General features: G+C 56.7%; 1 protein-coding gene across 2 annotated transcripts; it reads left to right on the forward strand.

Annotated features, from left to right (window-relative positions):
- Positions 1-561: 561 nt before the first annotated feature.
- On the forward strand, positions 562-24,138 carry PADI4 (peptidyl arginine deiminase 4). Of its 2 annotated transcripts, XM_036494391.2 has the most exons (16): positions 562-654; positions 5,598-5,781; positions 8,092-8,158; positions 9,993-10,060; positions 11,046-11,163; positions 11,336-11,461; positions 12,723-12,901; positions 12,998-13,101; positions 13,597-13,708; positions 14,542-14,649; positions 17,212-17,366; positions 19,128-19,272; positions 19,493-19,595; positions 21,171-21,241; positions 21,559-21,699; positions 23,430-24,136. In XM_036494391.2, the coding sequence occupies exons 1-16, from the start codon at positions 563-565 to the stop codon at positions 23,661-23,663; spliced, it is 2,007 nt and encodes a 668-aa protein (XP_036350284.2). In that variant the 5' UTR covers position 562; the 3' UTR covers positions 23,664-24,136. The 2 variants fall into 2 exon arrangements, with proteins under 2 accessions (XP_036350284.2, XP_058531841.1); XM_058675858.1 differs by lacking the exon at positions 14,542-14,649 and having other exon boundaries at positions 23,430-24,138.
- Positions 24,139-25,783: the final 1,645 nt, after the last annotated feature.

A 25,783-nucleotide genomic window follows, 5' to 3' on the forward strand; every position in this document is an offset into this window, starting at 1 on the left:
CCTCAGTTTGTCCCTCTGTAAAGTGGGCATAACTGACCCTGAAGAGTTGCTGTGAGGATGAAACAGAGGGTTTAGTCCAGACCCTAACTCACAGGATTGTCCTAAGCAGCTGACCTGTGACCAGTGCAGAGGAAGGGGCGAGGAGCCGGCAAGCACATGGTGGTGCAACAGGTCCCAAACCCTGCCGGCTCTGAAGGCGAGGCCTGGACCTTGACCTTTGCCTGCCCATCTTGACTCCTCTCCTCTGACACCGTTTATCGTGAGGCACTAGTACATAGATCCAGTTGTTCACGGCCGGAGGAAGGACAAGGGTGCCAGGACTGGAGCCCATGCAAGGCTCTCCTGGCCCTCAGCCAGCCCCAAGGCCCTTGCTACTGATGCCCAGCACAGCTCTGAGGGCATCACCATGACGGAGGAAGCCTGAGAGCCAGGGGCAGCTGGGGAGGGGCAGGGGCGCGGGGGTGGGGCCAAGCAGGTGGCTGCAAACCGCAGGCGCTGACTCACACCCTCCCGGTGGGCGGTATAAAGGAGCCAGCCCTGGGCAACCCCAGCCGCTGAGACGATGGCTCAGGGGACAGTGATCCGCGTGGCCCCAGAGCAGCCTACCCATGCCGTGTGTGTGGTGGGCACAGCCACTCAACTCGATGTGCTCGGGTGAGAGGGGGCTTCTGGGATGCTGGGGAGTGGGATGGGCGGTGAGACTGGATGAGCCGGTTCTGCTGGCTCAGCTGGCGAGCACAGCTGGCAAGACGGGAACCCCTGCAGCCCTGGGGGTTGGGGAGGGCAGTGCTGGGCTCACGGCAGGGAGCTCTCTGTCACTGGCAAGTGCGGGCTCCCCAGGGCTTTGCCATGCACAGGCTGTTGTATGGGGAAGCTCAGACAGGGTCTGAACTTGCCCAAGGCCACACAGCAGATGTGCCCTGGATGCAAAGGTGGGATCTGAGTCCTCAACTCAAAGCTGGTTCCTAAGGTGCCTTGATGGCTACACACCTCTCCAAGCCTGGGGGAGGAGACAGCACAGGCTCTGGCATGGAAGAGAGTGGAGTGGAAAAGCTGGCCCTGCTATTGACTCTGGGTGACCTTGGGCCAACCAAGCCTCAGTTTTCCCATCTGTAAATTGGGGACAGTCTTCTTCCTAGAGAGTTCATTAAAAAAAATGTGGACATTTTGATGAGTAGTTAGTATAGAACTGGGCATTTGCCTGCTGTCTGTTCACTCATTCATCAACAAACACCAGTTGAGGAACTGCTGGGTGCTGGGCCCTGTGCCCACGCCCAACTCTGGGGTTACATAAGCCAGAGGAAGAACCCCTGCAGGAAGCGTGTGGCCAATACTGCTGCTGTCTTGGCGGGTTGAGGCGGTGCTGGCTCCTCCCTGCCCCCATCCCAGGCTGGCAGACCATCCTTAGCAGTGGCCCTCACTGCCTGAAGCCTGGCAATGTGAAATCAGTGGGTCTGTGGTGTCCCCAGGCCATGGGGACTGGGCACTGAGGGGAGGGACTCAGAAGTTGGAGAGGAAGAAAGGAAAGAAGCCCCCAAAACCACTGATGACCCCCAGTTTCTCTAAGAACAAGCTACTTCCGGCTGCATATCAAGAGCCGGCCAAGGACCCTGGCCACATGCCCAGGCTAGCCCCTCTGGGTCAAGGTTACTAAGGCCTCTTCGGGGGGGCAGCAGGGAAGTTTGGGCAAGCACAGAGGCCCCACCCACTTCTCCCCAGGAAGGGTGGAGCTCCCCCAAATCCTTCCCTCTCCCCTGGGGTCCCCACGTTCAGCCCTGCTTTTCTGTCTCCTGGGCATCTCCTGCCATAGTGGCTGACACATCCTGCACCCTAGACATACCCCATGCCATAGCCTACGGGACAGACAAGGCTGCCCTTCGCATTTTACAGGAGAGGAAGCTGAGGCTCGGAGAGGCTCGGTGACTGAGCAGAGGCCACACAGTGTGCGGGGGAGCCATGACCTGGTCCCTGGCGGCCTGCCCCCAAGTGGCCCGAGCATGCCCTTCCCCCTGCTCCTTGTGCAAGTGAAATCTTGCTGATCTAGGAGGAAACCTGCCCCAGTTCACAGGGCTGAAGGGGCCTCAAGACCTCATCATCTGAAATTTCTAATCTCTGCACAAACCCTGCAAGACAAACCCTGCCAACACACCCATCACACAGACTGGTAAACTGAGGTGCAAACTCCCACCCAAGGTCAAACAGAGGTGGACTTAAACAACCCCACCTCCCCCGCACATGCGGCCCCCTGAGTGTGGACGTGAGGCCTCCCCAGCCCGCTCCCAGCTGGACGGAGCTCCCTCAGCCTGGTACATGGACATTGTACAAGGCATACACTCTGTTATCCAGGGCTCCTCCCTGCTGCCACGTGTCCTCACCAGGAGGTTCCTCAGCATCACGGCAAGGGAGGAGGGGCAGACATAAGCTTGCTAGTGTCTGTGAGCTTCAACATACCCGTCTCTGAAATGGGGGTATCAACACCCCCTGCTGAGTGGAGCTTGATTCCCAGATGTGGTGGGGCGCTGAGCTGCTGCTGCTGGACGGGGGTCCAGGACCTGTCAGGGGCTGCAAGTGGAGTGACCCTCTAGCCTGTCTGTGGCCACATATGCAGAAGAGGCTCCCCCTGGGGTGGGAGCCCCCCAGGTTTAAGAGCCAAGGTCCCACAGAAATTGGCCCCGGTGACAGCTCCCGGCACACAGCGGTTGCTGTGACTGGCTGCCATGGGCCTCAGCACTGTGTATGTGGTGGGAGCTCTGCACTCTGTCCTCGCCCTAACCTAGGAAATCAGTGTGCTGAGAGCTGGGCGTCCTACCAGGCTTGCTGGTTCATGGCCACATCAGGGTAGGCACAGGTGAGGGCACAGGCGGGGTCACCTTCTGTCTAGGTCCCCAGAACGGTGTGCTGGTCAAGAAGGATGTGGAGGAGCCTGCAGTGGGACTCCACACCCTTTGGCTTGCTCCACCACCAGGGTGACCCAGTGTGGGGTGAGTGACGGACTGGTTCTCTCATGGGGAGGTAAGGGCTACAGCTGTGCCTGGCAAGTAGCCACTGCTTGTTAAGTGTTTGTTGAGTGAATGAAGGAATGTTGAGCACAGACATTGGTTTATGTTGATTTTTGTGTTTGCTGTAGTGCCAGGCACAGACGGGGTGCAGTTATTTGAAATTACTTTTGCAACAAGAGAAGGATGGAGGAGAAACAGCAAGAGAAGGATCTAACCTCTACAGGGCCTGGGCTTGCCCTGTTCCCGTGGTCCTGATGGAAGGACCCTCTGCTGCCTCTAGTCAAACTCCCCCATTTCAGGACACAGTGTAGATCCAACAGCAGTGGGAAGAGGAGAGAAAGAAAAGAGAACTTTCCAGACACCAGTGCCCACTGTGAGCCATGCCCCTTGCCCATATGTTCCTGGGTAACCTTGTGAAAGAGGAATTTTCCCTTTAAACCCCGGGGCCACCACCTCCTGCTCATTCGGTCCCCACCCTGGCTGAGCTCACAGCCCTGCGGGCTGCACCTGCCACCTGCACCTGCGGGACTCCTTGATCTGCGGCTCCGCCCTCGCCCTTTCTCAGGGCAGCCTCCTCTGAAAACACAGCAGCCACTTCCCCGCCCTCCTGCTGACCTTAGTGGAGCTCCCTTGGGCAGAAGCAGCTCCGGCTGGGCCCTGCCCCCGCACCGCTGAGCTGCGTGAGCAGCCAGGGACAGAGGCTCCACGGTCTCGTGTGTAAGATGTGAACGCACAGAACACCAGATGCTGGGAGGAGAGGGCCATAGAGTAGTAGGTCTCAACCCACATCGTACACTGGGTCTCTCCAGCATCTGTAACGCGGGGGGGAGGGGTGGGGGCAGAAGCTAAAACAGCCACAACATGGAGCTGTCCCTGGGACCCAGCGGGAGACGTGTGCGGCTGCCGTGGTGAGGGGCTCTGTGCCTCACTGCACAGCGCCGTGTCCAGGGCAGCCTGGCAAGTCCACTCCACTCTCATGTATGTCTCCTCAGCACTCTACTCAGGATCCTGACTTTTCCCTCTGTCCCCCAGCCCACTGCTCTGGGGTCTCCCCAGCCAGTCATGCATTATTACAGGGACTTTCTAAATTACTTCCTCTTCCCAGCTTCCCAACCTGTCCAGTTATGAGCCGCCACTGACAAACTTGGGACTGTGTCACCCACGCCCTCCAGAACCTCCCATGGCTCCCCATTGCTCACCCCAGCCCCTGCCTGGACCCCCACCTTCCAGCTCCAACACCTCCAGCTGGGCAAGTCACCTGACTCAAATGACTCCACCCACCTGGGTGGCTTTTCCCTGGGTGCAGTTGCAGGGAGGCACACACAGGGCACACGAAGCTTCCTCTCTCAGCCCAGTGTGCCAGCACGTGCTGCTCTCGGGTTCCACACCAAGTCAGGGCAATTCAGAAAACCCCTGCTAGCTCCTCGCACCCGCTCCAGTCCAGGAGGCCTCTGCAGGGAGCCCAGGAATCTGCATCTCTAACAAATTCCCAGGCGAGGTTGAGGTTGCTGTTCCCAGGACCTCAGAACCTCGCTTTGAGAACTGCTGGTCCTGGGGAACAGCCGGCAATGGGGGTGCCTCACAGCAAGGGGGTGCCGAGCCAGAGTCTGTGAGGCTGGGCTGGGGGTGGATGGGGGAATGGACTCAGACCCTGAAAAATCATGTTGTGTCTCCTAGTCTTGGTTTTCCCATCTGCAAAATAGGAGTCACGGTACCCAATCCCAGGACATGTGGGAAAATGGCGGCTGATGGGCATGGGGGTCAAGAGGGCTGCAGGTCCCCCTCCGTGAGTACAGCAGGACCAAGCCATCACTACATTCACAGGTGGTAACGAAAGTTCCAAAGGCTGGGTCTGTGAACAGACGGGGGAGGAAGGGGGTGACTGGAAGTCTGTGATGACAAACTATAAGCTAAAGGGACAACTGAACTCCATGGGCGTTTCTGCCTGAGCTGAAAATAGCATTTCTGTATTTTCGTGTTTTGCTGTTCACCTGTGAAAGAGGAATTCTTCCTTTAAAACACACACTATTCTAAATGGGTGGCTGGGTTTTTTTTAATTTAAAATTTTTTATTTGTTTGAAATACAGAGGGACAGAGAAAAAGAAATCTTTCATCCATGGATTCATCTCCCTTCATGGCTACAACCAGGACTGAGCCAAGCCCGAGCTAGCCAGAGCTAGGAGCCAGAACTTTATCCCACGTGGGTGCAGGGGTCCAAGGCTTTGGGCCATCCTCTGCTGCTTTCTCAGGCCATAAGCAGAGAACTGGATGGGAAGTGGAGCAACTGGGACACTACCAGTGTTCATATAGGTTGCTGGCACTTTCAGGGGGAGGAGCTGCCAATTGAGCCATCATGCTGAACCTGACAGTGGTGAGTGAGATACTTGGAATTGGAGGGTGGCTTAGTCCTCATCCCTGCTCCCCAGGTCAGAAATCAGCAACAGATCTCATCCAGCTACAGCGAGCAAGTTCCAAGGTCTTGGCCTGCCTTCTGCCGCTCACCCCGTGGGCCGGCAGGGGAGGCAGCCTGCTGGGGACAGCCAGGCCAGACCGTGCCAGCCCTCACGGCCTCCGCTGCCCTCTCCCTGTCTCCCGCAGCTCCGCACCCGAGCACTGCACAGCCTTTAGCCTCAGCACCTCGCCGGGGGTGCTTGTGGATGTGGCCCATGGCCCCCCGACCAAGAAGAAGAAGCCCACAGGTTCCTCCAAGTGGCCCCTGGAGCCAGGGCTGGAGGTGACTCTGAAGATGACAGCGGTCAGCCACAGCATGGGGGACCAGAAGGTGAGGGCGACAGCTGGCAGGAGGGGGAGGGCGCGGCCACAGCTTAGCTGTGGGAACCGAGGTCATGAGGGGGGCTGTTCTCACTTCATCTGACTGCCTGTGCCAGGCCCTCGTGTGGTTCAGAGCCCTCACTCTGGGGCATCTCCTAACACCCTGCAAAGGGAGGGAGTTCCAGGAGAGCCCCAAAGGGCAGACCCCAGGCACCCTGTCCTGCCCTCCCCCCCCCCCCAACTTTATCACCAGAGGCCTTGCACTCATCCTACCTCCCATCCCAGCACATCACTGCCATGAACTTAAGCCACAAGCCTGGGTTCTACAGGGTAGGGCTCGGAAACCAAGGGTGGGCAGGGCCTGATTCCCCCGGGCCTTCCTCCCAGCGACTCCAGCGGGCTGTGACCTGGCGCTGTCATGGGGTCACCACCGCCTCAGTTTGTTTTCATCCACACAGTCATGGACGACAGTTCAGAAAGACGCAGGAGGCACCTGATAGCAGAGTTTCTCAGTCTCGGGCTCCCTGGGGTAGAGTGGGCTGGCAGGCTGGCGAGCAGAGAGCGTGGCCCCCTTTCTTCCTGGTTTGAGGTTTTTTCAAATTATTTATATTATTTGAAAATTAGAGGCACAGACAGAATCTTCCATCTACTGGTTCACTTGGCCACAATGGCTGGGGCTGGGCCTAGCTGAAGCCAGGAGCCAGGAGCTTCTTCCAGGTTTCCCCCATGTGTGCAGGGGCCCAAAGACTTGAGCCATCCCCTACTGCTTTCCCAGGCTATTAGCAGGAAGCTGGATGGAAGCAAAGCAGCCAGGACTTGAACCGGAATCCATATGGGATGCTGGCATGGCAAACGGTGGCTTAACTCACTACACCACAGCACCAGCCCACTGCTTTGGGGCTTGTATCACCAAGCTCAGGGGTGCTGACAGGATGTGGCTGGGACCCTCATGATGGATGTTTGTGGCTGGTGTCTTGTTGAACTGGCTGAGCTCCCAGCTAACCACACGTTTAATCCAGAAGTGGGTGATCTTGGTTGGGTTCCAGCAGAGAGAAGGATCGGGGTGTCACTCCCAGAGGAAGCTCTCAGGGCCCCTCCCCAGCTGCTCCTGCCTCATTTTCTGCTTGGCAGCTACACTCTGCCCCCCTTCCCTGCACACCATCACCCCCACTTCTGCTGCTAGCTGAAGCCCACCTGGACCGCTCAGGCTGACCAGCTCATCTCCATAGCCTTAAGCCAAACAGGGACAGTCGCAGAGCCCAGGAGTCAGGAAATGGGCCCATCCCTATCCAGCTAACACCTCCTTCGGCTAGGAAGGGGTTCTCTATGGGGTGGGGGTCCCACGGAGAGTGGTGCCAACAACTACTTGATCCCCCTGAGTTCTCTCTGGAGGCACAAAGTTACAGAACGCAGGGATTGTGTGTCCAGGCAGGTTGTAGTCAGGGAAAACTTCCTGGAAGAAGTGGCAAGCAGAAGGATGGTGTAAGAGAAGGGCAGACGGCCGCCCCGTGTGGCCTCAGTGTGACACACACTGGAAAAGCTGAGGAAGTTCCAAGTGGAAGGAAGGATCCGGGACACAAGCTTGGCATTAGGGACCCGTTTCCCCAGGGCCACAGGCAGGCGGGAGGAAGGGCCACCGGAGTACTGCGGGAAGCCCCCGCTTCCTGGCAGCAGCCTGGGCTAGGGAGCAAAGGCCACCAGACAGCAGGATGGCATGTGGTGCCCAGGCCCACCCTCACCCCCGACTACAGGACAAGTCCAAACACGTTCTGGAGCTCCCCACTTCCGCAGGCCGCAGCCCGCTTGGGGTCAGCCCCGGGACACTCCAGCTCTGTTTCGCCTGGGGGTGGCGCCAACCCAGGTGCCCTGCCCTCTCCTGGCAGCCTGGGTCTTGAACCTTGGGCCGAGGAGGGGGTTTTTATCTTGCTAGCACCTTCCTTGAAGAGACCCTACCCACCCAAAACTCCTGCTCTCACAACGCCCAGCGGGCCTGGCCTGGACAGGAAGCTGGTTCTTTCTACTCATTAGAGGCTGTTCCTGGGTTCAAAAACAGCGCTTCTCCCACCAGGCCATGGCGTCCTGTTGCCTCCTGCTGAGCCCCCGTGGCCCTCCCCAGGCCAAGGGATCCTTCCCCTTGTGGCCCCCCCACCTCAGGTCCCCCCTTTGCAGCGTCCATCATTCACACAGTCTGTTCAGCCCCGACACTCACCCACCCAGGCTGGGATCACTTTTGCCTAACTTGCCTGGCACATAGCAGGATCTGCTGGGTGTTTGTTGAATGACTAACAGAAGTCTTCAGCGGGCTCCTGCTGACCTACAGGTGCAAGTCTGCTACTATGGATCCCAGTCTACACCTGTCCGTGCCCTGCTGTACCTCACCGGGCTTGGTAAGTAACCATCAGGGTCCATCCTGGAGCGTCATCTCTCCCCTACACACCCCTGGCCGGCCCTCTGTCCCCAAGAAACCCCAGCTAGGGTTCATCATGACAGAGCAGGGGATGAGGACAGCTCAGAACCTGTCACCCAGTGGTGGCTGCCAGGGGCCAGGTCTTGGCCGGTGAGTGCCAATGAGGCAGCCTGCACAGGTACACTGGCGGGAGCCTTCATGCCAGCTTCTGCCTCATTTCTCAGGCCAGGAATGGACAGGTAGATGCCCAGGGTCTGGGTCACTCTACCCCTCAACTGCTCAGAACCACAAGTAGGGGATGGGGCAGGTAAGGTGGCACAGAGGGGCTGAGCCATCACTTGGGAGCCTGCATTCCATATCAGAGTGTTCCTGGTTCGAATCCCGGCTCCTCCACTTCCAATCCAGCTCTGGCCGATACTGCTGGGAGACAGCAGTGGGCAAGGCTGAGGCGCCTAGGCCCCTGCCATCCACTTGGGAGACCCAGCCCGAGCTCCTGGCACCTGGCTTTGGTCTGGCCCAGCCCTGGCTGGCAGGTGTTTGGGGATGAACCAGCAGATACAAGATCTCACTGTCCCTCCACCTTCCAAGGAAACGAGGATAAAGGAATATTTGTGCGATAATGTGGATCAACATGCCCCAAATCCCACTCTTTACATCCCATCTTCACCAATTTTTTGTTTACAAAAGATTATTTCTTTTTAGAGAAGGAGAGGCAGAAAGATCTTTTGTCTGCTGGTTCACTCCCCCAAATGGCTCCAACAGCTAAAGTTGAGCCGATCTGAAGCCAGGAGTTTCCTCTGGGTCCCCCATGCCAGTGCAGGGTCCCAAGGCTTTGGGCTACCCTTTGCTGCTTCCCCAGGCCACGAGCAGGGAGCTGGATGGGAAGTGGAACAGCCGGTCAACAAACCAGCCTCCAAAGGGGATGCCACGCTTGGAGGCGGGAGATTAGCCAGCTGAACCAATGCATCCGCCCCATTCACAAGTGTATCCGTGAACTTCCTGCGCTCATATTTATTTAAAATTCTTTAAACAAACAAAAACCTCTGAAATTTGACCTCACCCTCAACAAGAGTGTCATGATATTATTATTTACCTGTGCATCAGACCTTTAGGGTTTCATTAATTGTGTTTAAGTAATAATAAAACAGCACTTACTCTACCCCAGGCACCATACTAAGACTTCACATTTAATTCTTACAACAACAGAATGAAATGGGTAGGTACTGCTATTATCCCATTTTCCAGGTGAGGAAACCGAGGCACAACAGGTACACAGATCTGTCCCAAATCACGCAGCTGGTTAGGAAGGGAACCAGGAGGTTCATACCACAGAGCACTGTCTTTGCCCTGGTCTGCCTTGGTCCTGGACTGGGTCCCGCTGTGGGACATAGGGGCCCGCCCTACTGGAGTGTCACTTGTGGTGAGCCAGGACGGACAGACACCAGCTTTGCCAACTGTGCCGATGCGTTTGGGGCCGGTTACTGACATGAAACCCAAAGGGAAAAGCTGGGTGGGGCTGCCATAGCCACTGCCCTCCAGGTTGCTAGGTCACCTGGGCCAGGGTGGGAGCTGGGACTCTTCCATCCTTGCAGGGGCTTCGTGTGGAAGCCCCTCCCCAAAGCTGGGGTCCCTCCCTATAGACGTCCCAACGTGGCGCCCGACTCTGCCGACTGAATTGCAACCAGACCTCTGGGGCTGTAGGCGAGGGTGGGTCTTGAATCTGTGTCTCTGAAGGACAGGGGGGAGGCCCCTCGCTGGGGATGCCCCTGCCCGTGTGCTCACCAACCTTCTCCTCTTACTTGGTGGGATTTCAGAAATCTCTCTGCACTCCGACGTCAGCCGCACCGGCAAAGTGGGGCCACCCAGAGCTGGGAGAGACCAGGTGGGTGTCATCCCCCCAAACCCGCGAGCGGTCCTTGAGCTCTACCCGGACGCCCTCTGGCGGTGATGGGGCGAAAGGCGCGCTTCGCAGGCATCCCAGCTCAACAGGCAGGAGCGAGAAATAAGGAAAGAGTTAAAACCCCCATTACCATTTTTGGTTATGATTTTTCCCATCTCTTTCTCAAGACCAACTGTCGATTCAGAGGACGCGCTGTCTTATGTTCCACGAACTTCAGCCCAGTTCAACCTTTGCAGACCTGAACTCTGGGCCAGAATGTTCCTCCCCAGGGCCTAACAACATGGCCAGGGGTTGGAGGGGTGTAGGAGAAGGAACCCTGGGGTGGTGCTTATGGGGGTGAATGACAGACACAGGAAGGGGAGGGGGAGGAGCTGAGTGGGGTCAGGGATACGGGTGGTGGGGGGACAGAAGGGACATGGTCCCTTTGGGTCAGAGTGGCTCTGAGGTCCCAGGATCACCTGCCCAGGTGAGCAGGCATGCGCTGCAGGGAGCTGCCACCCAGTGAGAAGATTCTGTGGGGTCTGACGGATGGCAGAGCCACAGCTCTGGGAGTGGAACCCTGAAGTGTCCCCCTCTAACCATGCAGTCACTTCCTAGTGTGTCACCGCCATTAGGCCGGACAGCTGAGGCCCCTAATTGGCCTTCATCTCGCAGAGATGGAAATCGGCAGCTAAGAAGGGGGACTAATTAGGAGCTCACACAACAGCAGCCAAGTAGATTGGGATCTTGACACCCATCTTAGGCTCCATTCACCAGTCAATGTAAATGCTGATAAAATGATTTTACTGTCCTGGGCTATATGGCTTTTGGAGCAGGCTCAAGCCCACCGAGAGACCCTGAGAGAGCCAGCTTGGGACAGAGCCAAAGAGGGGAAGGACCCAGAGCCCCAGAGATGAAGGAAAGGCAAGCTGTAGCCCCCTTCCCAGAGCTGGCTCCTCAGGGTGCCCCTTCTCTCCTGTGTCCACAGAGGACTTGGACCTGGGGCCGTCGTGGGCAGGGCGCCATCCTGCTGGTGAACTGCGACAGGGACGATCCCAAGGCCTTCAGCATGGACTGCGAGGATGACCAGGTGCTGGACAGCAAAGGTAAAGGCGTGTCCCAGGCCACATGGCAGGTGAAGCTCTGGGTGATGGTCCAGAGACTGTCAGTGAGTTGCTCGAGGTCACCCAGCAGTCACAGAAGAACTGGGGAGCCAACTGGCTTTCATTCCGAACCCGGGGCCTGTTCAGGTCTCAGGCCATGTCCTTCTCATCCCAGACCTGAAGGACATGTCCCAGCTGACTCTGAGCACGAAGACACCCAAGAACTTCTCCACCAAGCATCAGCTGGTACTACATGTGGCCAAGGCTGAGATGGACAAAGTGAGGGTGTTCCAGGCCACAGGTGAGTGACCCTGGGCCGTGCCCCATCCCTGCCTGGACTGGTGGCTCCTCCCCTTTCAGCCCCAGCCACCTTCACACACCTGCTTGGCGGGTAATTCCAGAGCACCTGCTATGTGCCAGGGTCTTAAGAGCCAGGGCCCAGCAGTGAGCCAAGACAGAAACCCCTTTGTCCATTTCATTCTGAGGGTGACATTTGTCCTTTGCCTCTCTCTCCTGCACACATCTCCTACTTTCCAATGCACGCTGCCTGCACATGTCATATACTCACTCATTTGTTCTAGAATGTTCCGCTAGTCAGACGTTAGTAACTGCTTGGGAGCTCAGCTCTGGGCACAGGTGTGGAGTCATGAACCTTACAAAGTCATGAACCGGGCTGCAGGGAGACTTTCCTCTTAACAGGTGAGGAGAGAGAGATCAATGAGTGAAGCCCCTCAGCCTCTTGTGTCAGTGCTGTGAAACCCCACGCAGAACCCTGCAGGGAAGGGGTGTGGTGTGGCAGGAGCAGCAGGGAGAGGGTGGTCAGGGCAGGCGTCCCTCCTTCCACAGAGGTATCGTCTGAGCAGATGAGGTGCAGGAGCCTTGCACGTGCCCCAGAAATGGCACTGCAGTCAGAGGGGCCAGCAGGTGCCAAGGCTCTGGCAAGAAGGGCAGGGAGACTGGAGTGGGTGTGCAAGGGCCGCTGTGGTAGACAGGAAGAGTGAGGAAGGATAGAAAGGAGGGAAGGATGGAGCAGGTGGGTATTGACCTTGGTGTCTACACTGAGGGAGAAGGGTAGGGCCGAAGCACACAGGGTTCAAGTCCTCCGAGTCCTACACTAGACCCTAGGGACGGCCTCCTCCAGGAAGCCCTCATGGCCTTCTGCAACACCCCATTCATTGCTGATGGTTCTTTGGGCTGTCTTTACTCCTCTCCACCCACCTGTGTGCTCCACAGGGCAGAGGAGGAGGAACCTAGCCCCCTGATTTTCCCCACCCCACCCTGGGTCTGTGCTGACGCTTGGCAGAAACAGGTGTTCCAGAATAAATGAGTGAGTGAGTGAGTGGTGCCTATCGGACTCCCACAAAGTTAGGAATGACTCAGGCACTCCCCGGCCAGGGAAGGGGTGTCCTAGCTGGGGCATTGGGCCCAAGGGGGAGTCTCCAGCCAGATGCAGATGACATGATGGGCCGCTAGGGAAGGCACCCAGCTTGGGGAGGGGGAGAGAAAAGGGCCTCAGCACCACGCATGCACAGCTGAGCCTCATCGGTTCTCCCCCTCCCCAGGGAGCAAAGTGGCCCCCAGGTACAAGGTGGTGCTGGGGCCCCAACAGCCTTCCCACATCCTGGAGCTCCCAGCCGGCCAGCGTGACACCGACTTCTATGCCGAGGGCCTGTCCTTCCCAGACGCCGGCTTCCTGGGGCTCATCTCCCTCTCAGTCTCGCTGCTGGACACATCCAAGCTGGTAGGCCTGGCTGGTGGTGCACAGCTGGGGAGATGGACCTGGCCAGGGAAAGGGGTTGGTGTTGGACCCCAGCTGCTGTGACCACCTCTCTAACAGGAGCTCCCCGAGGCCCTAGTTTTCCAAGACAGTGTGACGTTTCGCGTGGCCCCCTGGATTATGACCCCCAACACCCAGCCGCCTCAGGAGGTGTACGTGTGCAGGTGAGAGCCCCCTCTGCTGCCTTCCCAAGTGCATCAGCAGGGAACTGGATGAGAAGTGGAGCAGCCTGGACTTGAACTGGCGCCCACATGGAATGCAGCCCCATATCGCATATCGAGCCAGGGGCCTTGACCCCTGTCTGAGCAACCCTGACTGGACAAGAGCTCCCGGCTTGTTTGACAACCCTGTGGCTATCTGCACTGCTCTGCTGCCCTGGTGAGGCCTGGGCTAGCTCTCAGACGTCCCGGGGTTGGGGGAAGCGGAGACAGGTGGGCTGCCAAATCTGGAGGATGAGTTATCGATCCTGGAGCCAGGGGCCCAGGACTTCTCAAAGAGGGACCAGTGGGTTTCCTGCACTGTGTGCACTTGAGGGAAACAGGGTCCATGGTGGGGGAAAGGGGTTAAGTTTAGGCCACTGCTGTCTGCCCTCCAATGCCACCCCCAGCCCCCAACTCCATAATGAGAACACCCAGGAGCTACTTCACCACTCTTCCTAGGGTTTTGGACAATGAGGACTTCCTGAGGGCAGTGGCTGCTCTGGCCAAGAAGGCCAAGTGCAAGCTGACCATCTGCCCGGAGGAGCAGAACATGGATGATCAGTGGATGCAGGTGTGTGGCCAAGGTCAGGGATGCCTAGGGCCTGGATCCTCCCTCCACACCCTTGCCCATGCTATGCCACTGGCACCGCTACTTGATCCCAACCTGCCTGCTCCCCTCAACCTCGCCCTGTCACGTTCCCCCAGTAGGGACTCTGTCTTTCTCTCTCATTTACTTGAAAGGCAGAGTTAGAGACAGGGAGAGGAGTAGGGAGGGAGGGAGATCCTCCACCTACTTGTTCACTCCCCAAGGCCACAACGGCTGGCGCTGAGCTGGTCTGAAGCCAGGAGCCAGGAGCTTCTCCTGCATGGGTGCAGGAGAGCAAGCACTGGGGCCATCCTCTGCTGCCTTCCCAGGCGCATCAGCAGGGAGCTGGATGAGAAGTGGAGCAGCCGGGACTTGAACTGGCGCCCACATGGGACGCAGCCACCGTATCGCCATACGTGCTGTTGTTGCTGGGCTGGCAGCTACTGGGCCTCCTTTAAAGGAGAGAATAGAAAGGGGTGCTGCCCTGGCTCACACCATGGCCTCTCTTCTCTGGAGGTTGCCTTGGTCTCCCTCTGTGAACCCCCAGTCCCTCCCTGTGCCCATCACCTGCTAGCTCCAATGACACTGCCCAAGTCTCCCTCCCTGGGGGTGCCCAGCCCCAACCCGGCAGAAGTAGGGGTACAGGCCGCACCTGCTATTGCCCAGCTCATGCTACGGCTGGAGCCAAGTGTCTCAGGGAAGCTTGCTCTTAATCGCAAGGGTGAGCCTGAAGGGCTTCCCGACCCCCTCCTGGTGCCGGGTGCCAAGCCCCAGGCAGCGTGGCCTGAGGGACCTTTCTTCTCCTTCCCTTGGTTCAGGATGAGATGGAGATCGGCTACACCCAGGCCCCCCACAAGACGCTGCCCGTGGTCTTCGACTCCCCGAGGGACAGGGGCCTGAAGGAGTTCCCCATCAAGATCGTGCTGGTAGCTGCCTGGGGTGGGGAGGGACACAGAGGCCAGAAACAATCCTCCTCCCCCTGCCTCCCTGCCTCCAGGCACCTGCTCCCAAAGGGTGGAGGAGCCGCAGGTGGGTGGGGGAGCGGCAGGTGGGTGGGGCTTGTTATTTCTGCTGTCAGCCTGATGAGATCTGACTCTACTCCCGAAGCACCTGCCACCTATGCGCTCAGCATGTCCTCAAAATACCCACTCCCCAGGGCTGGGGGGAGGGAGGTAGGGCTGGTGTATCCTGGGCCACTGGAGGGCTCAGGCCACAAGGTGGGGGTGGGGCAGGGCAGGCCCCTCTCTCCACGGTAGGCTGGAGGCTCCCCTCTCTCTCTCCGGCTCTGTCTAGTGGTGGGGTTTGGCCTCCAATGGCTCCGTCCGGGAGCCAGGCGAGGTTCCAGAATCAGGGGCCGTTTTCTCCGTGTGACTTTATCAGCCCACATTTCCAAAAGCAGGGGGTGGGAACTGACATATTGCTGAGTCATGCTTAGCTAGCCTGGCTGGTGGATGCACATTGAGCACAGGATGTTATTATTATTGTTATTATTATTATTATTATGAGTTGTGTTTACTGAACATGCATTCTGTGTCATGCAGTGACTCATGTAATTAGACAACCTATGGAGATGTTATCAATAGGTCCATTTTGTGGATGAAAAAACTAAGAATGGAGAAGCTGGCCATCTCACTGGGCCATCTCGCTCAGGCTGCAGGCATCTCTACATCCTGCCTCCCTGCTTTCCCTAGGAAAGTCCCCAGCTTGCTCCCCAAGCCCTGGCAGCCCCTAGGGGAAATAGAGGCGAGGTGTACAAGACAAGCAGCTTTCCCAGGAGGTCTGCACTGTGAGGACAATAGCACAGCCCATCCACACACGGCCTCTGGAGTGCAGCCCCCGCCTCCCAGCTCTGTGGCAAGCCATGGAGGTGCCTAGAGCGTGCTGGGCTCCTAGCACCGGCTGGTCACCAGGGCGCACTTCCCACATCAGGAGCTTGGTGATGGGGTCGCTTCCTGCCTGCTGCTCCCTTCTCACGGGAACTCCCTGCCTCAGAGGCCGTGTCACCTGCCTTAATACGGCACCTGTGACCAATGCCACATTCTCTGAAGCCACCTCCAGGATCTCTCCAGGCAGACCCCTTGGCCCAGGTGTTTCTACTTCCTACACACAGCCTGGGTTGAAGGGCGCCTGCAGGGGTCCCTTGGCGAAACACACATGTAGTATTCCCAGTCTGGCTACTCAGTGAAAGCAGTGACACTCAAAACCGAACACCTCACCAGGCTTGCACCCCTACCCACTGCCCCCACCAGCATCAGTGAGCCATGCTCCCTGACTCCATCCTACCAGGCTGCTTTCTGGTCTTCAATGTTGCCCAACTTCTCCTAGTCCCAGGGCCTTTGCATAATGCAGTCCCTGTGTTTGGACGCTCTTCCACGCTCCTGGGACTGGCAGTCTTGCATTTCACCGTCTTACTCAGTGACCCCGATGAGACCCTGGCCCCGCCCCTAACATTCTCCCCTGCAGCCCCGGCAGGGGTGTTCAGACTTTTTTTTTTAAGTCCCTGGCTTGCTTGCTTCCTTGTGGTCTGCTGCCCTGCCAGGCAAGGGGGGAGGGGCCTGAGACCACTGGTTACTGTACATCCAGCAACTGGCACCCAACTTGGCATTGACTGGACAGGGGGTCTCTCCCAAGATGCTGCCAGCAGGTCTCCTCCCATCGCTGAGAACAGGGAGACAGATGGCATGCTGGGCACTCAGAGAGGGTGGTGGGGAGCCCAGCACGGTCAGGACAGAGCCATACAGTCCCAGCGCCTGGGGACAGCAGCTGTGGAAACCTGGAGCTGAGGTCTGCTCTGGGGTTGTTACAGTGAGAATTTAGCAGGTGCAAGGGGTGTCCTTGCTTTTAATTAATAGAGTGACAGATTTTCCATCCACAGGTTCACTCCCCAAATGGGTGCAATACCCGGAGCTGAACCAGACCAAAGCCAGAAACCTCATCTGGGTCTCCTGCATGGGTGGCAGGGCCCAAGTGCTTGGGCCATCTTCCACTGCCTTTCTGGTGCAGCAGCAGGAAGCTGGATTCACAGAGCAGCTGGGACTGGAACTGGCATTCCAAAATGGGATGCTGGTGTCACAGGGGGCAGCCTAACCTGCTTGCCCTAGGAGACTTTAATTTTTTGAAAGAAAAGCTGCTGGAAAGCAGAGGGCAACTCCTTCCTGCTGTGTGTCCTGACACCATGTACACACACACACACACACACACACAGCATCCTCTTGTGGCTGGTGCTTGGTGTGTCGGGGAGGGATTGTATCTGTGCTAGGTGGAGATTTGCCCACACCGCCCCCAGTTCACCCGCCCCAGTGCCTCCCACTGGCAGCAATGACCCCCCAAGAACTTCTCCTACCGCATTGACCCTGGGGGGAATTTTCTGTGACTCCCAGGGTTTCAGAAAGGTCCTGGGAAAGGGGCAAAATGGTGAGCTTGAGTATATAAAAAAATTGAAGTCTGTGCAGTTTTTTTCAAAATCCATTATCCTCCTCCTATCTCAGGGACCAAATTTCGGCTATGTGACACGAGGAGCCGGAGAAGGGGAGGTCACGGGGCTCGACTCCTTCGGGAACCTGGAAGTGAGCCCCCCAGTCACAGTGGGGAAGAAGGAATACCCACTGGGCAGGATTCTGATCGGGAACAGCAGTTACCCCAGGTAAGCAGGGGAGGACAAGCCACCCTGCTCCCCAGCAAGAAGGGCGCAAGTGGCTTTAGGGAGCATGACAGGCCCAGGAACGCAGGCTTTGCAGCCCTGTAGACCCAAGTTCAAAGTCCAGTTGTGTGGCTCACGTTCTTCCAACCAGTGGGATTTACTGGGCAAAGACCTTGTACAAGAAGCTGGGAGTGCAGCCGGGAACATGACAGAGAAGCACCTGCCACTGTGCTAGTGGGCCAGACGGACAAGTGAGATAATTCCCAAGTGTGAAGAACGCAAAGAGCCAATGAGAGCCAGGTGTAGCCAGGGAGGGCTTCTCAGGGGAAGAGGCTTCTGAGTGGAAGTCCGATCGCAGGAAGGGCATGGCTCCATGGACTTCTGTGGTGGAGCAGTCCTGGCATGTGCAAAGGCCCTGTGGCAGGGACGGGCTTGCTGGGCTCAAGAAGACCCAAGACAGAGCAAGCCCAGGAGAGCAAGGGGCCATGTCTGAGAAAGTTGAGGTTCAGAGAGGGGAAGGTGTGTGTCCAAGGCCCTGCAGCTGGCATGGAATCACCAACGCCAAGCCCCATGCTCACCCCAAACACCAGCACCTCCGTTGGACCCACAAGCAGTGGCCACTGAGGCAAAGCTGCAGCCCTGGCTACCTTAGTGAGCATACCTTGGTGTCTCTGACCAGCAGCGACACTAACGACAAGGCACCCTCTTGAGGGTCTGGGAAAAGCTGGAACCGCAACCGGACCCCTTATTGCCAAAAGCGGCTGCGTTTGTACCCTTCTGTCCGCTGCCTTTATCCCTGTTGGTCTTAGCTTTTCTCCCTGCTTCTCCAGCCCTCTCTCCGCTACTTTTCCTCCCGTTCCTCTCAGGTCTATATTGCTTTTGTACCCCTCTCTGCTGCTTTTCCCCGTTCTTCTCCCCGTCTTTCTCCTCCTCGTCCCGTACACCTTAGCTTTCCCCTTAGCTTTTCTACCCCTCTCTGCTACCCCGTTCTTCTCGTTCTCTTTCTCTTCCTCGCCCCCCTCCTTAGCTTTTACCGGCTGCTTTTATACCATTCTCCACCAATCACGTCTCTTTGTGGGTCCACGTCTCTTTGTGGGCGCTACCTGATAGGCCAGTAGCAATGACATAATCGCAGCGAGGGCATCAGCCTATCCCTGACTTCCTGTTTACCTGCCGTCTAGACCAACCCTGCCTCCTGGTCCTGGGCCAGCCGCCATCCTGCCACGGCCTTTCCTATTCCTGGGAGCGGCTTTGACACCCCGCTCCCCACACATTGGTTTACCCTCCGTGAAAGTGGATTTTATTTTTAATAATTCCTTCATCATCTGAAAAGCAGAATGGCGAGAGCAGGCAGACAGAGTTCTTCCATCTGCTGCTTCAATCCACAAATAGCTGTGATAGCTGGGCTAGGCCAGGCTGGAGCCAAAGCTTCATCTGCCAGATGAGTGACGGGGGTCCAAACACTGGGGTCATCTGCTGCCACTTTCCCAGGAGCACTCGCAAGGAGTTGGATCGGAAGTAGAGCAGCCAGGACTTGAACCTGCTCTGGCATGGGATGCCAGCGTCACAGGCAGCAGCTTAATGCACTACCCCATGACTCCAGCCCCTGGGATGAGGACTTCTAAACTCCTCAGAACTATCAGATATAGCAAAAGCAGCACATACTCTCCAGGGTCCCTTTCTTTGCTCGAGGAGAGCCCTGTGGACCGGCGGGGACATCCTGTGGGGTTCTCTCCAATGACACTCCTCCCCCTGTGTCGGCAGTGACAAGAGCCGGGACATGCACCAGGCCCTCTGGGACTTCCTGTGTGCCCAGCAGGTGCAGGCCCCTGTGAAGCTCTATTCAGACTGGCTGTCCGTGGGCCATGTGGACGAGTTTCTGAGCTTTGTCCCCGCGCTGGACAGGAAGGTACAATGGAAGGACAGCCAGAGCCAGCCACGCTGCTTCCTTCTCCTCTCTGGGTCCCCAAGTCCACCCGCTGCCTCACACTCCCTGGGGGAGGGGGATCCTCCTCATCCATGCCTGACTGTGCCTCACCCATGGGAGAGGGGGTGAAGGAGACCCTTGCGCCCCTTTGGGGCCCCTAGTGACAAAGCTGGCCTCTGATCCCCAGTGTTTCTGCCTGCAGGGCTTCCGGCTGCTCCTGGCCAGCCCCCGGGCCTGTTACCGACTGTTCCAGGAGCGGCAGCAGGAGGGCCACGGAGAGGCGCTCCTGTTCCAAGAGCTCAAGAGTAAGTCCCTGGGGCCCCGTGTTCCTCTCAGCCCCTTTGCAGCCTCCTGCTGCCAGGCAGCATCCTCTGGGAACAGGTGTTGGCCGAGTACCCCATGCTGTGCGCCAGGCACTGCACCTGTTGTGGGGACTCTGCGTGAACCAGACAACATAGCTCTAACCAAGTCACCACTATGGACGTAGGGCCTTGAGGTGGAGGTGGAAGGGACCTGGTGGGATCCACGGAGGGCTGCCTGGAGGAAGTGGAAACCAAGCAGGAGCAGGAAGGAAACAGGAGCTCTCACTCTGGTCAGATAAAGGGGGCATTGCCAGGAGAGCAAGGGCGAGGCTGCAGACAGTAGGAACAGCCAACATGGAAGTTCTGAGGCAAGACAAAACCAGCGTGTCTAAGGACCTGGGAACGCTCAGCAATTATTCATACGAGTTATGTTGTGATTCTCCTGATAAAGTCTGTGGCTATAGGCTGGGCTGGAAGATGGGAAGGTCCTGGGGGTCCAGGTGCCACCTCTTACCCCTAGTAGCCTATGGGGAAGGCACTGTGTCTTTCTAGATTTCACTGGTATAGTTCTGGCTGTGAGGGTCATCTTATTTGTGGGGTGCCACGTGATAACCCCACACACTGGGTGGTGATGGACCAGGGTGTCACCATCGTCTCCTTCATGTTTGTTGTTTTCAAGCTCTTAAGGTTATTTTGAAATGTAGAATAAAGTGCTGTGTGGGTGGGCAATAGAACCAGTGGTTAAGACACCCATATCCCACATCACACTACTGATCCCAGCCTCCTGCTGAAGCGGACCCTAGGAGGCAGCAGTAGTGGCTCAAGTCTGCCCCTCGTGCAGGAGACCTGAACTGCACTCCTGGCGCCCAGCTCAGCACCAGCTAGGGTCACTGTGAGCTTTGAGGAGTGACTGAGCAGACGGGAGTTCTCTGCTTTTCAAAAAAAAAGCACCTAACAATTTTTAAAATTTATTCTAGACTATATTACCCTACCATGCTATAGAACATGAGCAAGAATTTCTGCTAAGTTGGTACTTCTTATCCAACCCAAGTGAAACATTTTAAATGAGAAATTACACTAATGAAATATTTAATTAATAGCATGTTTCACAAAGTGCTCAGAGTAATCCTGCGTGTTAGGAATTGTTACTGCTCCACCTGCAAGAAGTTAGGGGTTTTTTTTTCTTCATAACTTTATTCATTTAATTTGAAAGAGACACAAAAAGAGCTCTTCCATCTTACTGGATCACATCCCAAAGCCCCAAATAGCCGGGGCTGCAGCCAGGATATAGCTCAGAGGGACGGACTCAGTCCAGGTGTCCCACGGAGGTGGCAGAGCCCCAAGTCGCTGACCTACCACCTCTGCCTGCCTTCCGGAGTGTACGGCAGCAGGAAATGGGAACCAGAAGCAGACAGCCCACGGCGGGATGCCAGCCTCCTGCGTGGTGCATTAATAGCCAAGTCATGTGTCTGTCTTTGTCCCCATTTTGTGGATGGAATACAGAGTCCCCATTGCACCTGGTGGAGACAGGAAAATAGACCTCTGAATTCATTTGCCTTTTTTTTTTCTTTATTACAGGAAAAAACCGGCAGAAAATAAAAGACATTCTATCCAACAAGAAACTGAGAGAACATAACTCGTATGTGGAGGTACCAGCCTGGAGTCTGATTGTCCCTACAATTGGAGCCCTCCCCAGCTGCATGCTGGCTCAGAGGCCACAGTCCCCTGGGAAGGGGGACATTGGAAAGGCAGAAATAGATAGGGTGGCAGAGAGACTGTGGGGGCAGAGGGAGGGGCGGGATCCCATGAGGTCCCCCAGAGCCCTAGAAATAGTTCCCAGTCCCCACCTGTGCCTGGGTGTCCCACAGCCACCTGCCACACCCAGGGCCTCAGCCCCAGGCTGTCCCCTCCTCGCTCACAGTCCCTCCACACCCAGTCCCATAGCCCCTGCCCCTCCTGTCCCCAGAGCTGCATCGACTGGAACCGCGAGGTGCTGAAGCGGGAGCTGGGCCTGGCCGAGGCGGACATCGTGGACGTGCCCCAGCTCTTCAGGCTCGTGGGGAGCCATGGGGGGCAACTCAAGGCTGTAGCCTTCTTCCCGAACATGGTGAGGAGGCGAACTGGGCAGCGTGCCGGGAGCTCACCCATGTGGGGTCTCCCCATCACCTATGCTGCACAGGTGAAGTGCAGAGAGGGTGAGCTCTCCAGCACCCACACACGGCTGGCGAGAGATGCGGAGTTTGTGAGTGGGCTGGCTGGGAACCCAGCACTCTGGCAGCTACTCTGAGCCGGGTCTGGGGATGAGGCCCATGGGCTGGGGACGGGGCCTAGGGGCTGGTGATCCAACTCCAGTCACTCTGACTTGCTGTGCCCAGCGCCAGGGAGGGCGATCCCACCAGGAAGCTGGGTGGTCCCAGAGGCCTCTGTGAGGAGAAGCAAGCCTCGCCTGGGCTTTGGGGGACATCCCAGCTGCACGAGGAGGAATTCCTGGGTGACAGTCCCACCCCTACTGCAGAGAACTTGCACTGTTCCCAAGTTACCTGTATCCTCCTCACCTTTCACTCTTTCCTTTCCTCAAAGTGCACCCAAGGGCCAGACAGAAACTTCACCCAGTTCAGCTCAGCTCTTTCACCACTGCCTGCTCCAACTCAAGGGGCTGGGTTTACAGCTCTGGGTCAAGCCAGCAGCCCCTAACCTGGTTTGCAATCTGGGTTCCCCGGGGCCCTGGGATTTCAAGGTAGTGCCTCAAACTTGGGGCTCAGGTTGTCTCTCTTCTATGCCCCAATGCCCTGCAGAGGGCTTTGTTCAGCACAGGGTGTCTTGCCGCTCTCATCTGGGCAGGGGACAGCCTGCCCCCCTTGCCACCGCATATTTCTGATGGCATGTATTTATTGACGTATAGGATTTGTGCAAGAAGTCTTGAGAAATCTTCAGTTTCATAAGTACTTTCAACTAGGGAACAAAGTAAATAAAGAATGGGCTGAAAGAAAAGGGAATCCCTTGGTCCTGAAGGTCTTGGTCCTTCCCCTGGCTTAGCCAGGAATGAAGCTGGCTCCATGCCCCCCACCCCAGACCGCTCCAGGGAGCCTAAAGCTGAGAGATGCTGGCTCACAGCTGTTCGAAGCAGGAGGCAGCTTTGGGGCATGATCCTAAAACAGGAAGAGACATGAACCGTGTGGGAGGCACCCAGCTTGGGCTACCTCTGTGCTGCCACGAGTGCCCCTCCAGGACCTGGGCTGGGGGAGGGGCAGCGCACCCCCTGAGTCCCTGGGCATGTAGGGTCATGTGTATCATTGTTTTGGAAACACGAATTTGGGCTTGTTTCACGGGTGAGGCTCAGAGAGGTAAATGTAAGGTGACTTGCTTAAAGACCCACAGTGACTGCATAGCTGGGGTGAGATGCAGACACACTCAAACCAGCCCAAGTCTGCTCCTGCCCCTTCTGGGGCCCCTCCCAGGACAGGAGCTGAGGGAACACTCACACAAGTCATGATTTCCAGAACTCATTCATTCATTGAGTGCCCACTGTGTGCCTGCAGCCAGCTGGGAATTCTGGGAGCACAGAATAGGGGTGACTGGTGGAGCTTAGGGACATGTGGCAACATCCTAAAGGGGTGGCACTTGAGCCTGGTTTGACCAGAAGGCGGCAGGTGGAGGAGACAGACCTGAATACAAGTCCTGTATTAGCCAGGTGGCCTGGGGACAGCCCCCTTACCTATGCAAGCCTGTGTCCTCATCCATAAAATGGGTCTACTGCCCCCAAGGTCAGAGGAAGGAAGGAAGGAGGCACACAGGCCATGCCCCTAAGCTTCTGCTACAGCCTTGGCTCTCCTGCAGGTGAACATGCTGGTGCTGGGCAAGCACTTGGGCATCCCCAAGCCCTACGGGCCCATCGTCAACGGCCGCTGCTGCCTGGAGGAGAAGGCGCGGGCACTGCTGGAACCGCTGGGCCTGCACTGCACCTTCATCGATGACTTCTACTCCTACCACATCCGGCACGGGGAGGTGCACTGTGGCACCAATGTACGTCGGCGGCCCTTCACCTTCAAGTGGTGGTACATGGAGCCCTGAGTCCTAGCCGTCCCCTCCTCCCCCGGGAAACCCTGGCTAGAAGGCTGCTGCTCCCCTGCAGCGTGGCACAGAGACCCTCGGGGTGGCCTGTCCTCCCAGCAGGGGCTCACGCCCTACTCCTGGCCCCAGCTCAGGTGGCCCTAGCGTTGCAAGTTTGCACTTCTCGGAGAAGCCGCAATAAACGTTTTCAGCACCTTGTACAAGAAGTCCAGTGATTGCTCCTGTCACTCACGCAGGCACTCACATGTCCTGGTGGAACGGACTGTCACACACACCAAGGTGCTCTGAGGGTCTCAGAGGCTGGGGTTACTTAGTGTGTGAGCCTGTGGCTGCCAGGCTTACATGTGGTGGATAAATTCTCAACGAGGGGCTGACAGTTAAGATGCCTGCGTCCCATATCAGAATACGTGGAGTTGGTTCCTATTCCTGGCTTTGGCTTCTTCCTAGCGCACACCCTGGGAAGCAGAGGTGATGGCATGAGGTATTGGGTCCTGCATTGCCCAGGGGCTGAGCTTGCCTCCAGCGGCAGCCCAAACTGGGCCTGGTGACATTGCTGGCATTTGGAGCCTGAGCCGGCAGGTACATGCTTTCTCTCAAATAAACACATTATTCTTTTTTCTTAAATCTTTTTTAAAGGTTTATTTTATTTTTATTACAAAGTCAGATATACAGAGAGGAGGACAGACAGAGAGGAAGATCTTCCGTCTGTTAATTCGCTCCCCAAGTGGCCACAACAGACAGAACTGTGCCTGTCCAAAGCCAGGAACTTCTTCCAGATCTCCCACATGGGTGCAGGGTCCCAAGGCTTCGGGCCATCGTTGATTGCTTTCCTAGGTCACAAGCAGGGAGCTGGATGGGAAGCAGGGCTGCCAGGATTAAAACCAGTGCCCATATAGGATACTGGCACATGCAAGGCAAGGACGTTAGCCACTAGGTTACCACACCAGGCCTAATTTATTTATTTATTAAGACCTATTTATTTCTATTGAAAGTCAGATATATAAAGGAGAAACAGAGAGGAAACCGTCCCCCCCCTGCTGTTCGCTGGTTCACTCCCCATGCCAGGTCCACATTATTCATTTTTAAAAACTTAAAAAAAAATCTTGTCTTGTCCTAGTTGGTTCTGAGCTCCCTGCAGAAGCTTCCAGAAAGGGAAGAGTGGTCAGAACCTCACAGGAAATCCTTTCTCAAGCAGCCAGCAGTTGCACAACCAATGAATATGAGTCTCTGTCCAATTGTTCACTTGATGTTTTAAAAAATATTTTTCTTGAGCCTGGCACAATAGCCTAGCGGCTAAAGTCCTCGCCTTGCATATGCCAGGATCCCTTATGGTCGCCAGTTCTAATCCCAGCAGCCCTGCTTTCCATCCAGCTCCCTGTTTGTGGCCTGGGAAAGCAATCAAGGACAGCCCAGGGTATTGAAACTCTACCCACGTGGGAGATCTGGTAGAGCTCCTGGCTCCTGGCTTCAGATCGGCTCAGCTCCGGTTGTTGTGGCTGCTTGGGGAGTGAATCATCGGACAGAAGATCTTCCTCTCTGTCTCTCCTCCTTTCTGTATATCTAACTTTCCAATAAAAATAAAAAATAAATCTTTAAAAAAATACTAATAAAGATTTTTCCCTATTTAAAAGGCAGAGTGACAGAGTAGGAGAGAGCTCTTCCATTCACTGGTTCATTCCCCAAATGGCCACAACAGGCAAGGCTCAAAGCCAGGAGCCTGGAACTTCATCTGGGTCTCCCACATGAGTGCAAAGGCCCAAGGCTTCGGGCTAGCCCCCACTTTCCTAGGTGCATAGCAGGGAGCTGGCTTAGAACCAGAGCAACCAGGACTTGAACCATTGCCTCATGAGATGCCAGCATCACAGGCTGTGACTTAACCCGCTGCAACACAACTCTGGCCTGTGATTGTCCACTGCAGCATGATGCACTCATCTGGAGGGCAGGGACAGGGAGCAGGCATGTGGGCCTCTGGTGGCTCTGTGTACCCCAGAGGGCCAAGGCTGCAGCCCAAGAGCTTCAGTCCCATTCGGCAGCTCCTTTAAGAGATGCACAGCAGGTGGGACACCACATCTGGATGTCAGATGTCAGCCTGTCTCTAGTCCATCTCACTGTGGTTCCAC

This window comes from Ochotona princeps, chromosome 2 (genome assembly GCF_030435755.1).
Source record: "Ochotona princeps isolate mOchPri1 chromosome 2, mOchPri1.hap1, whole genome shotgun sequence".
Classification (NCBI taxonomy): Eukaryota; Metazoa; Chordata; class Mammalia; order Lagomorpha; family Ochotonidae; genus Ochotona; species Ochotona princeps.